Source organism: Cynoglossus semilaevis, chromosome 2, assembly GCF_000523025.1.
Source record: "Cynoglossus semilaevis isolate Cse_v1.0 chromosome 2, Cse_v1.0, whole genome shotgun sequence".
In the NCBI taxonomy this organism is placed as follows: Eukaryota; Metazoa; Chordata; class Actinopteri; order Pleuronectiformes; family Cynoglossidae; genus Cynoglossus; species Cynoglossus semilaevis.
In genome coordinates, this window is record NC_024308.1 from 18186593 (window position 1) to 18204545 (window position 17953).

Sequence of the window (17953 nt, forward strand, 5' to 3'; positions counted from 1 at the left end):
TTAGTCCTGAGGTTCACTAACGAATGCCCTTGGTGGCGCTGGTCGATGAAGTAGTCATGGAATAGGCCGAAACCCCTGAAGCCTGGAGGGACACCGGGGCTTTAGCCCACCGTGAGCCCTGAAGCAGCACCTCTGCAGCCGCTTGGCTCAAAGGAAATTAGCCCCGCAAGGTTCACGGAAGAAACGGAAGGAAATACACTTGTCATTTAAAGTTATCCAGAGGCAGAAAGAGAAGAAGAAGTTACTGATGAGCAGGTGTTGGGCGTTAGGGGTAATAACAGCAGCTTTGGAGGGGTAAATAAAATCATTAAAACAAACAAACGGGGCAGATAGGCCGTCTATGGTGTGTGAAGATCGTCTGGCTCTATTCTGGGTCCCCTGTTATGTTAATGTTTTTCCCCTCGGTCTCTGTGAGGAGATAGAAATAGAGGGTGTCTGTATCATGCTGCTGGTTTGGCATTTCCTGTCCCTTCCTCTGCCACTGCCCCCCCCCAACCTCCCAACCCAACACACACACTTACACAATATTATTATACAACACTACAGATGAAGACATTGGCTGTGTAGACGCACACACACACGCACACGCATGTACCCACACACCCCGCACAGTCACACGTAACATCAGTGAGCAGAGTCAGGCTGTCAGAGGTGAAGGCTAGCAGAGCGATGTGAGATGTTGTGACACTTTACCTCATTACATTTTCCCAGGGCTGTTATGAATGTTGCTGCAGCGCTGTCAACCAAAGCAAAGACCTGTCTGAAACATACTGCCGGCACACACACACACACACACACACACACACAGACCCTCGACACCTTTATATATTTGCTTTCAAACACATGAATTACGACGAGTCTTTAGCAGATTTTTTTTTTTCTATTTCACGTCCAAGTTGGTGTTTTCAAATGTCTGACGAGGTTTAGGGATGGTTTTATTCCAGCTCCCACTGCTCAAAGGAACCCCTTTGGATCTTAGCTAGCTAAACGCATCACTTGTGCCCTGAGATGAAATCGCATCCGGGGCCGGTGGCAAAATACCCCCAACATCTGAGCCAAGTGAAAGGAAAAGGAAAAAACAAACTTTTTTCTGCCTTTTTACCAGAGAGCCCTGGATGAAGGAGCGTCGAACCTCAGAAAGCTTGACGCACTTTCTTCTCTTGGGGAGAAGGAGAAAACGCCTGGCAGAGTACACACAGCTCTGTCAGGTTCCTCTGCACCCTGACGGTTCTCTTTGTAGTCGACTGACACCCAAACAACGTTAAAGGCCCTGGATTACATATTAGATTACATATTTTATTTAAACACCAGTTTCAGCATCAGAAAGACAGTTTTCATCTGCACTGGTGACTCTATTATTAAACTAACAGTAAGGGTTAAGATAAACAGGCAGGATTATTTTTCTACCCATAAATGCTGAAGTGTGCACGTGGAAACCCACACGGCTACATCTGAGCTATTGATATGACCGTACGAGCTCCACTGAGTGGACCTGCTGTTCGTACTCGCGGTGGTTCAATAGAAAAACATTGGTCTTTGTAAAAGGGCATGGAAATGCCAACAGCGTTCGGCACGCTAAAGGAAGTCAATCATCCAGGGCTGCACAGGAACAAAGATGATAAACACACTCTCTGTCTCAGTCTGTCAAACGTTTACTTTTCCAAACCTGTGAAGTCAGGTCAATGACATTGACTGTGTTGATGTTAGGTGGCCCCTAGTGGTAGAGGAAAAACATTAGTACTCTGCTGATTCTGACTGTTTAAATCAGGTAAAAGACTCGACTTCAATAATAAACATTTACTGAAACATGACAACGTCCAGGATTCAATCTCAGAAATATTACTCTGAATATATAGACAATATGATGTTATGAAGAGGTAGCAATTTAAATAATTAATATTTAAGAAAATATATCATTTAAAACAATAATTTATAGTGTTTCTTTTTTAAACAACCTAAAATAATAATTTTACTCGTATTTTACAGTTAGAACCTAAGATTGTTTTCTAAAATAATGTTGTCATTTGTTGATTGCAGAATGCAGATAGAAAGATGGATGGATGGATGGATGGATGGATGGATGGACAGATGGATGGATCTTTAGATCAAACTCCTAATATACATTTTACACATAACAACACAGCGAACGTGCACTCGGGCATCTTTTCCAAGTGCGCTCCGTGTCAGACCTAGACTGAGTGCTGTGTGGTTTCTTTTCATGTATCTGACAAACGTCGTCCGTCTCTGTCACATCATTATGGCCCCCTCGCTGCCCTTTGTGCCACCCTGTCAGATCTGAAGTCCGTGGGTGGCATTTGTTGTTTCAAAGGTTGGCCGTGTAATTGATCTTGCTGCCGTTTGATCCGTGCGGATGGCATTTAGTCTGCAGACGAAGAAAACATGCCTTCCTGCCTCACTTAGGACGCCGTCCACCGTGTCCTCGGTGACCTTCGGACACTGGGTGTTGTGGTCGGTCTACACCTCACAGTGAGATTATCTCTGTAGACACATCACTCTCTGTGTCTCTGTGTCAAAATGACCACTTCAATCTCATTAAATTTGATTAATTTGAGACTAATTAATACGGTTCAGTCAACGCTTTTTTTTTTTTACATTATTATTCTGTCATTTTGATCAGGCACAAATAAAACCAGGTGTGAAACGCATTTACTGTTATTTAACATTCTGTTCTGGCACTGCACAGAATGAAGTCATTTTTTGTCATATTTAGCAATGCTGTTTTATCTTGGTGAATCATGATTAACTCAACGCTTTCCACTCCTTTTTTGTTTTTTTTTTTGTTTTTTTTTACCTACTAACCAAACCTAAGACTGTCCTCTTTTGGAGACCTTCATTGGTTTAACCAGAAAATGGCCTCAGTCTTAGCCCTCCCTCTAATATTTTGTTGTTGTTTTTGCACACACAGTATTTTTAACTTCAAGCTGTGTGACATAAGACAGCAAACGACAGCAATCACCTCAAATTGCTCAGGGCTGAGTCTCCCCAGACAACCACCGAGAAATTGTAGCTATTTTTGTGTCAGAGCTGACAAAAGCTGGGTAAAATATAACTCCAATAATTCTACCTTTGACATATTCTTTTATTTGATGTTGTGGCCGAATTTGTGTTTGAAGCCAAAAGTAATGTCTTCGTTTAAAGAGAAACTGATACCAAAGACCTGAAATTACATTACATTACATTACATGAATTTGAACCATATCTAATGACATGTACGAACGACCAAACACATTTTGATTTTGATTTTAAATGTCATCTCATTTTAGGTTATCTAGCGCTTTTGAATGTAATAGGTTGAACTATTATCATTTGTTTCAGCAGTGTGGTTTGTGGCACCGACCAGTATCTCGAGCACTAACTGCCTGTTAACCAATCTATATCCATACAGACAGATAACATCCAATCATAACCCTGACCCCGGCGTTGCACGATGTACAACGCCGCCTGTTAACTCATGCATTGATTTGGTGCAAGGGATTACTAATTATTTTATCCATGGCTTGAGGCAGTGTAAATATTATACTGGATGAGATGTTAGTATTGATCCAGGGTAAAAATATAGAATCAATTCTTGGAAGTCAAGTCAGTGGCAAACCTGGGTTATAGATTTAGAAGAAAAAAAGAAAATCTTTTTTGTTGCTCTCCCACATTCAAACTGTGAGAACATGAACATGTCTGTGTGACTGCATGTGTGGGGGGTTGCTGTACATGTATTTTATACATGTATATTTACAGCAATTACAGTGAAAATACATGTTGTACCCTGCCCTCATCAGTGACTGATAATTGGGTCCAGAGTCTCGGTAGCTGATGAATGAATGGATGGATGGATGGATGTTTGGATGGATGGATGGATGTTTGGATGGATGGATGGATACTAAATGGGTAGAAAAGTCTTAAGGAACACATTAAAAACTCCAGCCTTTAAGCTCATCTACATGAGGGTCAATATTATGACCGTAGTTTCATTATCTAGTGAACCATAAACATCTCTCATTGCACAGGCGTTGATGTTAACAGAGCTGAATGTCCAGTCGAATCACTGTTGGAATGGGCACAGGACTTAGTCAAGTACATCCCACAGATCTTTAATTAGATTGAGATGTGGGCGGGGCGGGTATTGGAATGGCAGTTGCTTGTGGTACAGGTGGTAAAAGATAGCGACTCCCATCAGACCATGTTAACCTTTTCAATGAAACGGCATTGACAGTTCACACAGTGCATAGCCATGCTTAGGTTGGTGGTGTGTGTCCAAGTTCCGTCAGTACTGATGGCAGAACGTTCCACAAATATAACGCTGCTAACCTCTGCCAACTGGGCGTCCTGGAGACACAAACACACATCAGTGTGCTTTAAAAAGCCAGTCCATCACACAGTGCCAACCTCTTAGTTCTCTGTGGTCTATTTTTGGCTCACCTAGTAGTTCATATAGTTTATATAGTTTATATATTCCACTCTCTAGAAGTCCCTGGTGTGGCCCAGTGTGTAACCGTCTGCGTTGTACTATTTGTCCTGACACCTATTTATCATGTCTAACATCTAACATCTGCAGCTTTTACGGAGATTCGAGCTGCAGCGTCTCATTTGTTTGAGTGAACGCAGTACGAACATCAATAAGTCTACGTGGCCCAGGAACCTGTCGCCCGTCACTGCCTTACTTTCCTTGGATACATTTTAATAGATAGATACTCACCATCAGAGCCCAGAAGCCCTGCTCAGGTGCTGGGGTTTTAGAGACGATGTGACCCCGTTGTTACTCATCACAGTGTGTACAGTGACTATTGAAAAATACAGTACATTACAGTATTTTTCGTGTACTGTATGATGAATGGTTACTCTTATAAAGACTTGGTCATGCCAAATAGTTTTGTGTGTGAAAATGTGAAGGCTACACTGGGCAGGATGGCAAAAAAAAAAGTATCTTTGATTGTTATGCTAAAGGTTACTACAGGTTAAAGGAATATTTTGGGGGGGGATGAATGTGTAATTGTTGAAGTAGGAGTATTAACTATCACTGGATATCTAAGGTTTAGCAGCTAAAGTGATTTGATTGTGTTTAATGTAGTGCCAGACACTCCCTGGAGACACCTTTGTGCTCCAAAGATGCCTCATTGATTTCCATTAAAACCACATTTGGAGTTCACTGCCCTTTTGGAAAGAATCCCTGTATTATGTAATGTTTCATTTGGAAAAAGAGAACAACTCATTAGAGTTTTCAAATTTGACTTAAAAGAGAGGTTATTGCCGTACGCTGTAACGCAGCAGCCATGATCACCACATTAACGAAACGTTAGGAGAAACGTGTAAGGTGCGCGACGGTGGCTAATGGTTACGGTGCAACAGCGGTGCCACAGCAAACCTTTTATTTATCCATCTGCCATCTTCGGGATTTAGTTTGAGGAAAAAAAAACGTCAAACTGATCAGTAAATGGTCAAAAAGTTCCAGAAAAGAAACCTCAGATGAGACTAAGTGAATATGTGCTCATGTAGAGATGAAGAAGCCTCTTAGTCAAACCTCATTACATGAGCACAGGATGTTCCTCAGCCACTGCTTATTAGACGTGGATGTACTCCGTCTGAAGTGGACTTCGGTTTGACCGTTTAAAAGAAACACACTCCTGCGGCAGAGTTATTAAAGCAGAAAGCAGAAAAATGAAAGTAAGGTAAAATCTTGTTTCCTTTAGTTTCCTGTGAAATGCTAAAGAGGATTTCTCAGAGAAAAAAAAGAATTGTGTGACTGTTTGGGCGGTTCTTTTTAATAATACGAATACTAAAAAGTTCACATTTAAGCAAGTACTGTAGGAGGATCTATATTTTTTTAGAAAAATATAAAAATTTTAGAAACTGTAGAGCTGGAGAAACCCTTGCAGTCACCCTTGGACCAAATTATAAACACAACAAAAAATGTTTGCAGTCAGACAGGAACTGAAGAAGTCTCTCTGATGAGAAGAGAAGTGACCCGACTGAAAGTTCACCACAGGACCAAAAGTTCAGAATGATCATCGTCACTTTAGTAGAAATGGATCAGTCAGACTGACAGTCAGGAACAGTGTCCATGTTGATGGTGGGACAGACAGTAACGGTGAATTAGTCGGTTTCACTAATCTGACAAATGATCATGATACGGCCTGAAGGATGACCCGGTCCACCCCCGGTTTTCTCTGTTTGTACCCCCACCTCCCCCACCCCCATCACTCTTCCCCTCTGTCTCCTTCTCTCTTTCTCTGTCTCTTTTCAATTATTCATACCCCACTTTTCCACAGATGCTTGCAGTAAGCCTCTTGAAATTCTGTCAACTGACACCACCCCCGCTTTGTCTGGCCGCATCCTCAATATCCTCCCCCGTATTCCTCTTCTCGTCTTCCCCTTCCACCGCACTCTCACTCCTCGGCTCTCACAGAGGCACGACGAACAACAAGTTCAAGTCACATATCAAACATCCGCTGTCCAAATAATGTATTCTTCAATCGGCGCGGGACCACCGTTAAAATCCCAGTCTCTGCCTGTCCGACGGTGTCAGCTTCATCAAATTTTCATCGCTATTTCCTGCTTTTCCTAACAGATACAAATGAGCAGCTTGTTCCGTCGCCGGTGTGTTAGCTGCACCCGGCAATTACGGCAGGCTCTGGCACCTGCTTCTCGCCACATCCGTTTGTCAGCCGGCAGATGAGTGGAAGACTGCTCTCCCTGACTCTCTGGAGACTGAACTGGTGTCCAGGTCTAATTTTGTTGTACTGGAGAGTGAGCCAGTGTGTGATTGACACACATGGAAATACACACTCTCACAGTCTTGACTGATTCTCTCATTAACCCAGTTGAGCCGAGCGGTGCCTGAGTGGACCTGGAGTGGACAGGCCTGCTGGGGTTTGGACACTAGAAAATTTGAGGAGGACACGGGAACTAAGGAAATATAACCTATATTCATGGTCACCGTGGGTTTATTTTTATCGGTCCAGGCCAGGTCGAAAAGTTCCAAGACAGGTTAAAAAATCTACATTTATATGTTGTTGTCGAGCAGATGTAGATACGTGGATGAACGATGCTTGCTTCTTATTGCTTCTTCTTACACTTGATCCTCTTGAATTAACATCCTCCACTTCTGATATATATCGTCCCACTGCTCCCCCGTACTCGACTTAAAAAAACCTGCCGTCTCTGCAGTTCTAACCGTGCTGTCGCAGTATCTTTGCTCTGTCAAATTCCTACCAACTCTATTTTGTGAGAACTCTCTGTAGTGGGAGGGTCCGATGTGGACTCCCCCAACTCATTAAACGTATCTCATGAATATCAGTGTATCACCGCAACCATGTTCTACCTCTACACCGTGGCAGCCAGAATAAGGCTGAACCCACCGTGACACTGCCACACTCTTCTGACAAAAACACACACAAAATAAGATGTTTTTGTCTCCTGTAGTACACCCATCAAAAATGCCGACATTCCAGATTTCGTTTGAAATGTTTTCATCACTGATGAAAAACTGTTCTTCTTTCCTCAACATCTTCATATCTTCCACCACCTCTCTCACCCGTTGGATTCCTTTTTTTTTTTTTTTTTTTTGTAATCCCCCATCTCCCTCTTCCATCCCTTGACCTCCTGCTGGAGCCCAGGGGAATCGCTCAGTTGTTGTGATTGCGGAGAATTGTGAGATAGCAGCTGCAGTTTTAATGATTTTGCCCCGAGGCTCAGCTCAGCCGCAGAAACACAGTTACCATTTTCATCCAAATGAGCTTACTCACCGCTGCAACGCCTCTGCAAAACATGTCCATCGATTTGCATCTCCGGACTTGGTTTTGGCTTTACACCTAAGAGACGACAATTATTGTTTTGGTTGTTTTCGCTAACAATAAAACTGTCCTGATATCTGTACCTAGCAGCTGGTCATTAGAGTTGAGTTTGAAGATGGGAGCGCTCGTCATCTGTGACCCTCTGTCTCTCCGTGCTGTTTTCGAGTGTGAAATCTTTTTATCTTTTTTAATCAAATACAATCTTTGCAGAAAGTTTATTCATGCCTTTCTTTGGAAGAAATGTGCTACTATTACTTACATAGTTCTTCTCTTCTACCCCACCCTCCTCTCCACACAGACATTGACGACTGCCAATCCAATCCCTGCCAGAACGGAGGCACGTGCATCGACGAGATCAACTCCTTTGTTTGTCTTTGTCTGCCGAGCTACGGAGGAGCCACGTGTGAGAAAGGTAACGGTGGGAAGGAAACCTGGGTTTGCCTTAACTGCTCTGGGTAATTCCTACGTGGAAAAGACAAAAATTAGAAGAGGTGAAATGACTGAGGAGATTGACAATGACATGTGTCCTGTTTTGGAACCGAAAGTGACGGTGCAGCAGAAATGGTGCATGGAAATGGGGAAATAATGGTGTGATCCAGGATAATGGTTAAACTGTTAATGGTGGAGTCAGAGGTAGAGGAAAACTGACAAAGTTGTAGTCAGAGAGGATGTGGAACAGACACAGAGGAGAGCGAGGATGGGGGGCGGGGGGGCAGACAATGAAGTGGAGGGGGAGTGTAGTGGGAGGAGGGGGACGCCCTGTGGAATAATGTATCGGCAAATTCAAACGGAACACCTGAGTCCAGCTGGTCTCATCTCTCATTTTGGGAATTGTGCTGTGAGACGGGTGATGTGGAGGAGGAGCTCCACAGACATCACAGCTGGGGTGTCTACTGACGTCGTCCTTTTTCAGCCGCTTCATCAATAATGGAATGGGTTTATATAGATTACCATAAGCATCTCGGGGTTTTTTTGTTTTAAATACTTCTGGCTGTAAGGGAATGCTGATTACTGCAAGTTAAGGTAAACAAGTTGATGATGGGTGACAGATGGGAAAGAGCGTCTATAAATAAACACTGAAGTGGGGAAAACTGGTGAGAAACAGTGAAGTTGAGCAAAGCAGAAACAAAAGATTAAAAAAAAAAAAAAACACCTCTCACAGATTGGAGGAAGAAGAAGATCACGGTCACAAACAGACAGGTTTAACGCCTCGGGCAAATTAGGCAAATTAGTACACTCTATCTTTGAGCAATGACCTGATCAAAATATCGACTCTCTAGCACGCACATTCTAGAACTTAAGTCTCTATTCATCCCTCGATGGGGAAATCCTCAGTGTGCACCTACACAGGCTGCCACCGGAGGTGCCATTGACTACGTGGTTCCTCTGGGGATCGAGCCCTGGACCTTCTGCCTGTAAGGCAGATGTGGAAAATCAAACGGGTGTGTGATTAGTGCAAATGTGTTACTACTAGCTACTTTTGAATGTTCCATTCATCTTTGTCCAGCTAAGCTTGATTTTTTTTCCAACAGAAAATGCTTAAAATATACCTGAACCATTCACCGAAGCTGAATACCTGTAGTGACAGATCTGGAAAACTTTTAATAGCAACTGAATAAATGTTAATGATGTCGGTTTGATTTTGCACTTTCCCCTATAAAATATTGACTTGGAAAGATTTGATTTTACCAAAAAGCCCTAAAAAGTTTATTGAATAAAAAGGATTTTTTTATATATATTTTGAAGAAGGGCAGTTTTGTAGTTGTAGAGAACACAGGATAGGTGGTGGAGGAATGTAATCTGAAAATAAAAGTCTGAAACTTAAGTTGGACTTATGGAGCTCAACCTTTGACCTGAGCAGTCGAAGGAGCTGCTTGTTCCTTTTTTTTTTTTTTTTTTTTTTTGCCTCAATCTCTGTTCCTTCTTCTCTGCTCTAGTTGAAATCCAGGACTCTGAGGTCAGAGCCGTCGATATGATATTACGATATTACACAATGTTTTGAAGATATGGTGGAAAAAAGAAACTCATTTGGCTTTGAAGAGTTTCAATAATTAATTCCATCACTGGTTTTCTTTCTGTGAGAAGATTGAAACTCTGCTGTGAAAAAAAAAACGTATTAAAGATGAACTGAAGTGATTTTATCTGTTACACTCATTCATCTACATTGTTTGGCTGCTTCAGAGTTGCACCGCAGAAATATTGGACAATTACACAGAAAGTTTCACTTATTGTGGAGTACAACCCGTATCAACTAAAAAATTAGGACACGTCCACTTTGGCTTTTACAATATTTGAATAGTTTTTCTCAGTCAGTGTTCTGTGGTCCATTCACCTTGAACTACAGTTTGTTGATATCCAGACTTTTCAGATTAGATCAACACTTGATTAACATTCACACACCTAAATCACCGAACCACTGTTTCACCTGATTCAAGGTCCCAGTTAAAAACTTACCTAAAAAATTACCTTGTTTCTCATCCATCAACAGCCTCCTTCAACCACTTTGAGAACCTGCTCATTCACAGCCGATCTGTCTTAATTTGAATCCCTGATTGACACCAGTTTCACTGGTGTGAAATGTTATTTTATTTTATTATTATTTTATTATTATTTTAAATTAACCAGGTTAACCGTGGGTTAACCTGGTTAAGGAGTGGTGGAAATTTGTAAACTTAAAAATTAAACCGTATTTGTGGAATTGTTATTGGTTTTTGTCCAAAACAGTTCATTTATCTGTGATTGTGAGGTTTAAAAAAATCACAAAATGAAAATCGGTTAGGGTTAGGATTAGTGTTTCTTTATCTTGTTGTCCTGTTGGTTACTGGCTCCAAATAAACACATAAACTAAGAGGGCCTCCATGTGGATCAGTACCAGTCCTGGCTCCGTCATTTATCTCACACAATGGGGAACCGTTTTTCTTTTTCTTGCAGAGAGAGGGGTTGGTAGAATCTATTTATAGCCACTCTACACTTACATTTTAGCTTCTAATATTGTGTATAAAAAATAAACAGGTTTTCACTTGGTCTTGTCATGAGCTGCCTGTTATAATGACACAGACTTGGACTCTAAGGGAAATGTATTTTTTCTATCATAATCTTCAATAATAAAGTGTCAGTGGCTGACACTTGGTTCTGTATTCAGACTTTGGTTCATTTTCTCCAACTTCATCTTGTAGTAACCCACAGATAGACAGAAGTGATTGGTGATAGTGTTGCCTCTATGGTTTGACATGCATCAGATTGTTGTGCCTGATTCCACCGCTGCTGTGTGGCTCCCATCACGGCTGACTGACAGCCGCAGTAGTGATAGAGTAAATCTTCCCGTTTTCCCCCGGCCTCTTTTATCTCGTGGAAAATCTTCATTCACGGTAATGTAGATTTCACCGCTGAGTTGTGCAATTCGCTTTGCCGTTCGCTGAGCTCCGTTTAGTATTTATAGACAGATCTGAACGTTGACGTGAACGGTGGAAATAAGTGGGTTTCATCCATTTAAATGTCATCCAGGAGCTAAAGCCGCCGCGTTTCTCCTGCTCCATGGAACTTTCCCAAGTTTTGTTTCTGTGCGAGCTCAGGTGGAAGCCTTTAGAGCGAGCGGCCACAGATGCAGGGTAGACACGGTCCAGTGCCTGTGCTAGCCCGTTACCATGGTGATCCCACCTGAGAGTCAGCCATAGTAAGTTAACAAGGCTGAAGTGGACGTACAGAGAGAGTGTAAAGAAAAAAGAAGAAAAAAAGTTCACTTCTGTTTCATCCTCCACACTGGAGCGTCTTTGATCTGTCTGGGGTTTTTTATCCTCATCATCACCTAAAGTTTTTTTTCCTTCCATTAAAATAAGTCTTTTTTTAAATGAATGCTCTTTGGACAGAGACCTAATGTGTTTTCATATGAGTGAAGTCAAAAGTGAAAAAGGCGATGAGATGTGACAGCAGTAAACGTGTCTTCATCCGTTATACTCTACTTGATTTTTTTTTTTTTAGTTGTTCTAGGTAAAATATCGAAGCTTTGTTTGCGAGAAAGTGTGTCTGTACTTTTTTTGTCACCTCCTTTTTTTTTTCCCATCTTGCCGCTGTCACTTCCTGCTTCTTTTTGCGTCTCTCTCATCTGTTGCACAGCGGGGGTCTTTGTTATTATCTGTGTGTGTGTGTGTTTCTGCGTTAGTCAGTGTGTGATGTGTGCCTCAGTCAATCCAGGAATCTTCTCAGATCACACCGTCCCGCCGATGTCTTGTCTGCTTTTCTTTACGTGAACTCTAACTCCACTCAGATCCTAACCCCTAAAACCAAAGCTGAGCTCCAACTACAGAAGATGTCACACCTGCAGTCGTTTCTGTCTGTTTGAGTTTCCTCACAGACTGGGAGATCAGGAAAGAAAAAACGATTTCTACATTCTCATATTTTCTTTAGATACCAAAAGAATTGTTCTTCCTTTTTGTTTATTCAGCTGCATCTTACCTGTCAGCTGTGCACGCCGACTCACAGTAGAGTAATTACAGCAAGGCCTGAAAAAGTCAATGAAAATACTCTACTCCACAGGAATCATTTAACCCTTTTAAATGAAACATAAACAAAAAGTACTGTTTCTAATTAAAGTCGAGGCACCTAGCTGTTGTATTTGAGGAATATATTAGAGCATATGTGTCAAACTCAAGGCCCGGGGGCCAAATGCGGCCCGCTGACCCACTTTGTGTGGCCCGCGGGAGCTTAAAAAGTATGTAGTAAAGTCCATGCAGCCGAGTTTCTTACCTGAGTTATTAAACAGTTTTTTTTATTACATAGCAAATGAACAGTATTTGTAATAATAATCAATTACAGAAACATGTATTAGGCTGTTATGGAGTAGTTACATCTATACCAGCGGTGCCCGACCTTTTTTGTTGTTGCCTGGGACCTCCATCCATCCATTATCGTCTGCTTATTTAAAATATTGCCAGATTACCTTTTGAATACATTTTCTTTGAATTAAGTCAATTACAGGGGGCATCAGGTCCAGGTAAATAAACTACTAAAACAGGTGGTCCAGGTCTGTTAGTCCTGACTCAGAGTCAGATCTTAGAAACAGTCCCCACTACTGTATTTCCTGTCAAATTTCATAACAATGCTCACACTGTGATGGTGAGAGTTGCAGCCTGGGGGCGCTGCAGTGACACCGTTTCTAACGAAGGTTAGAAAATGTTCACTATTTTTCATCCCACTTGCAAACTCTGCTGCAACAAACACAGCAGGGCAGCATAACAAGGACCCTCAGATGAAGTGGAACAGAACCTTCCTCTGAAAGGACGGTTAGTGATCCCTGGGGCGAAGGGACATCATGACGTCTGAGGACAGGGACATTAAAGGCAACAACCAGTGTTGCTGTTTGGAAGAAGGCATCGCCGCGCCGCCTCATGACAGGCAGAGCGGAGCGAGGCGACTAACGGTTGCGGGGAGTGTTTCAGAAAGCAGCAGATGCAGCTCTTCTTCTGTCACCGCACACATTCTCTCACAGCGGCACGTTCTGGAGGTTAGCCGCTCTACCTGTACCTCCTGAATTACACTACACTATAGTAATGACGGCCTTAACAAACCAGATACAGCGCTGTGATTGTCAGAGCAGTGGCGTTTGTAATGACAGTTAGAAAAACAGATGGTTGTCAGTGAAGGCCAACAGACATTCGTCCGCCCTGTTTCGGTGAGGCATCAATCCACACTGACCTCCTCTGCTCTGCAGCATCATCGACTTTCTCTTTTTCCTTAACTACAGTCACTAGGGGGCACCGTGATTGAATGTAAAAGCACGGCAGTTATGTCAGAACGCTGGCAGGAGGACAGACGACGGTGCCTGAACTTTTTAGAGTTGTATCCCAGATGATGAAGGCAACGGGTTGATGAGTGAATGGTGCATTCATTTACACGCATTAACTCGAGGTGGCATAGGTTTAAATAATATTCTTACATTATTGAGTCCTGGAGCCAGTGGAGTAATGGAAGCCAATTGCTCTCATCACCTTTTCAACCCGCACTAAATGTCGCCGCTGCTGCTCTCCTCTGAAGTGGAGGAGAGCAATTTTAACACTGACGTGTGCATCATTTATTATTTTTTATTTTTTTCATCATGTTAGTTACATCAGCTGTGCAGTTGCAGCAAATGTAGTTGTCGGATTCGCCATTAGCTTTGTGCTAATTGATTAAGAATTTAAGTTTGGTTCAGGTATAGCTGGACCAATCACCAGCACCTAATATATCCGTACTGTGCATCAACACAGTCACACAAAAAAAGTTACAATGAGCCAGTGTTTCTGTTAAATGCAAAAGTACAAATCCCTTACACTGCTGGTATAATTTGCCTGATCCCTCCTCTCAAATGTGATGAAAACACAAACCTGAATGTGCCAAAGGGATAATTTAGTAATCTTGCAGTGATTGTTGTCACCACTGGAGGGTTGTTAGCAAACATTTAAGCTAACAGATGGTCATTTCCATAAGCAGCAGACATGGAGCGCGGTATTTGCATTTCACTGAAGTTTCCTTTTAACCATCGGATTTACATAATATTTGAAAATGTACATTCCCTTCAAGCAGCTGCTTTATATGTAAGAAAATGATACTGTGTCTCCTCGGACAAGGACAGGCAGAGAGAGCATATTGTAGTTGATTACTTTGTTTCTTCTTTGTTTAGAAATATCAGTTGATTATGCTAGTACTGATAACCGCAGGCGCCCCCTGACCCAGCAGTGGATATGTGTAACTGTGACGCCATGAAAGGCTTTTATTTTGAAGGCAACTATTTTGCCTTTGTTTCTAAACTGACGACCGTCCAGTCAGTAAACGTATGGGCTTTTACTCAAATGTGTCAGTGATTGGACGTTGGACCAGTTCCTTGACTGTTTTATGGACTCTGTAGTGCTAATGTGCCGTGAGGAAAAAAATAAGTGTTTGCAAATAGTTCCCTCTCCAAGTGAATTGTAACCAGACAGGTCGAGGACATCCCCGAGATTTAGAGCTTCATCTGGGCCCAGCGATTAAAGCTGGAGATGCAGTAATTCTGCCGTCCTCCCAGTCCATCCACATCTTTTAATTTACACACACGGCGCTTAAATACCATCTCGGTGCCAACCATGTTGGTGTGTTGAGATTTATTTTTGCATATTTATTTTATTTTATTGACATTTTTCCAATAACAATAATAAGACTATAATTTGTATTAGTCGCAATGAAACGCAGAGATCACGTCCATCTATCACTGATATTTGTCTTTCTGTTCCAGTAATACAGAGGCCCTCGACTTATATTGAAATTCCATTTCTATGTTGCATTGTAACTAGATTTTTGCCAGTCTGAACTGGTATACTGTACATCAGTACCTACGTCACTCAGCTACACTAAGACAGTAGTGACATCATAATCTAAGACATAAAAACATCACAAGAGTCTGAGGGCAAAAAGTTCCCTAAAAAACAACACAAATGAAGGAAAGTGAATGCACAACTGGTGAATGTAAACAAAGTCGTCGTCCTGTATAGCGCCACCTGATGACATATTCATCTGCTTTGCCATACATTGTTATGATGGAACAAGACGTTCTTAAAGAAATTAATGTGAGATGGCGACATAACTACAAAACGCCGTAGGTCGACGACATCATAAACTGAGGACCCATGAATACATAAAAAAGTGTTTATATATTTTAGACTTTTATTTTCTACATGACAACATAATGATGTACAATATATTATTCTGGTCCTTAAATAACAGCTCCAGTGGCTCCTGTGGCCCCTTGTGAAAATAAATTGCAGCTGGTAATGCAGACAGGTGCATTCGTTTACACATGCCGTTGTTGAGTCTGTAAGGACAGACCGACGTGTCCATCAGTGTCCACTTTACCCTTGTTTCCTTGTAAAGATAGTTAGAGTTATTATAGTCACCCTCCATTTTCTTCAAGCTCCATCAGTATTAATCTGCAAAGACAACAACAACAATAATTTCATTGCATCATTAATATTATTTCAGCAGCCATTGGTCCATTCTGCTCATGTTTTGACCTCTTGACACTGGCTGTTAGAAAGTTCAGTTCATCTTTCTCTCACCCTCTCTCTCTACATGATGCTGTCATCTGTCACCACACAGAGCTGCCATCCTTCAAAGAGTCATACAAGGCGGGCACACGCGTACATACACGTGCACGTAAAAGCGATGGAAACACACGTCTTTACGTCGTTGCTGAGGTCTAAAGAGGCAGAGCAGCAGAAATATCACTGGGTGATGTGGATACGTCAGTCAGCTGGAGAAATGTGGCCTTTTATTCTCCTAACCGCAGCGCTGGAATCTGAGGGAATGTTAATTGCTGACACAGTCGCCCTCACGTCACAGGGCGCGGATGAAAAAGGAGGACGAGTTCAATAAAGTCTAAATATTTGAGGAGGAGGAGGAGGATGAGATGTTGGGCTTTGAGCCTCGCCGTCAACCAGTGAGAGGAGAAGTCAGCAGAGACTCGCTGGAGGATCTGAGAGGAGGGAAACAGGCCTGTTTATTTTTGATCATTCCCAGTTGTTTTTTTCCTTCATACTGTTCTCCACACGGGCTCCGACTGGCTTTTTTATTTATTTTTTTGTCTTTTTCTTGATTTATCCTTGTATGTCAACAAAGATGAGAGTGTACGTTTAAATTATAAATTAAGATGTGCGTATTGATGTGTTGTTGTGCGTATGTTTTTCACTTCCCTTCTCCCAGCCTTTCTGGTCCTTTTCATGTGGATAAGAGGGCATTTTACGAAGTCATTTCCTTTGTAGTGAAACATTTTAGACCTTGATAATGGACTGAAGTCGGACCGGAACATTTCAGTAGCACGGGGCTCATTTTGGCCGCTGAGGAGCGGCGATAATAACATGATGAGACAAAACATGACTGACTTATACTCAACACGCTCCTAGCATGAGCGCTGAAGGTGTGAAATGATGTTTTAGACGCAGTCAGATTGACATTGGTATTGCCAGATACTCCATGTTACAGTATCAGTTTGCATTTTTAACATGTACTAAAGCAGTGGTTCTCAAATAGTGGTACGCATACCACCGGTGGTACGCAGGGAAAATTCATATTTTCACATTTACATTTTCAACTGAATAAATCTGAAACATACCATGCACAATTAATACAACATTTAAACCTAAACATCTCTCCTGTGGTGGAAGCTAACAGTGAAGGCCTCTGCTGCTATATTCTAATGTTGGTCATCATGGTGGTACTCAGAGAGATCAATGTTTTCTCAGGTGCTACAGAGTAGAAAAAGTTGGAGAACCACTGTACTGAAGGAAGGAGACAAGATCGTTCATTGGCGTTCAGTATCAATATGATGATTGGCTGGACTTGACGGTCCTTTAGCTTTGATGACATGCACCATCTAACATTGAAGACATCAAACTTTTAATAGCTGAGCATATACCTGACATTCAAACACATTCTGCTCACCCACCAGCGAGATGGTTTCATCAGCTCCACATGAGCGTCTTGATCACACCTGCAGTCCCCGCTCTAACCCGTTAACACTGACAATGAAATCCTAACCAAGAGGCTTTTATGACCACCTCAGCCACAGTGATGAGCCGAGCCGCGCGACTGGACGTGAGCCGGTGTGTATCATTTGGTGGAATCACGTCACAGCACTTCACAGCACCGTGCCCTGAATGACCCTCCAGAACGCCCTGCGAGGAGGAGCGCTTCACGGAGCAAAAAGCACTTCCCCTCTCAGCGAAGGCTAATGGTTTAAGTCCTTGTTTTATTTTACTGTGTAAAAAGCTTCCATAATGCACCTCTCCACTCCTTTTATAGCAAACGCCTCTCTCTGCATACTAAGTAGAACCCCATACAAACCAATTTGCACTGGCACATTCACTGGTGTCGCTTCAGATTTGAAGGAGAAAAAAGCTCAGTCCTCCTTCCCCCGACCCCCCCATCCCACTCTGCAGGCTGTGGAGACGGAGGGACAAGACACTGGGGGGGGCTTAAGGCTGGGGAAAATCTGGATGAGGCTCTGCTGAGACATCACGTCTGAAGCAAATGAACTTAACACGCAAGTGCGACGAGTGCCGCGGTTTTGCATGCGCAGACAATTTGACGTTTGAAATGTTGTAGATCTTACAGTTACACGGCTGACCCTTGATGAGAAAGGATGG

At 42.3% G+C, this 17953-nt stretch overlaps 2 protein-coding genes across 2 annotated transcripts in view; both read left to right on the plus strand.

The window, feature by feature from the left end:
- The window catches only part of LOC103399996 (methyl-CpG-binding domain protein 3-like), an 844757-nt gene that overhangs the window by 274407 nt on the left and 552397 nt on the right, over positions 1-17953 (plus strand). The window lies entirely within an intron of this gene.
- ncanb (neurocan b) overlaps positions 1-17953 on the plus strand; it is a 114978-nt gene that overhangs the window by 83206 nt on the left and 13819 nt on the right. Inside the window, exon 18 of the mRNA XM_025053770.1 lies at positions 8104-8217. Within this exon, the coding sequence (XP_024909538.1) occupies positions 8104-8217 (114 nt within the window). The remainder of the gene's footprint in view (positions 1-8103; positions 8218-17953) is intronic.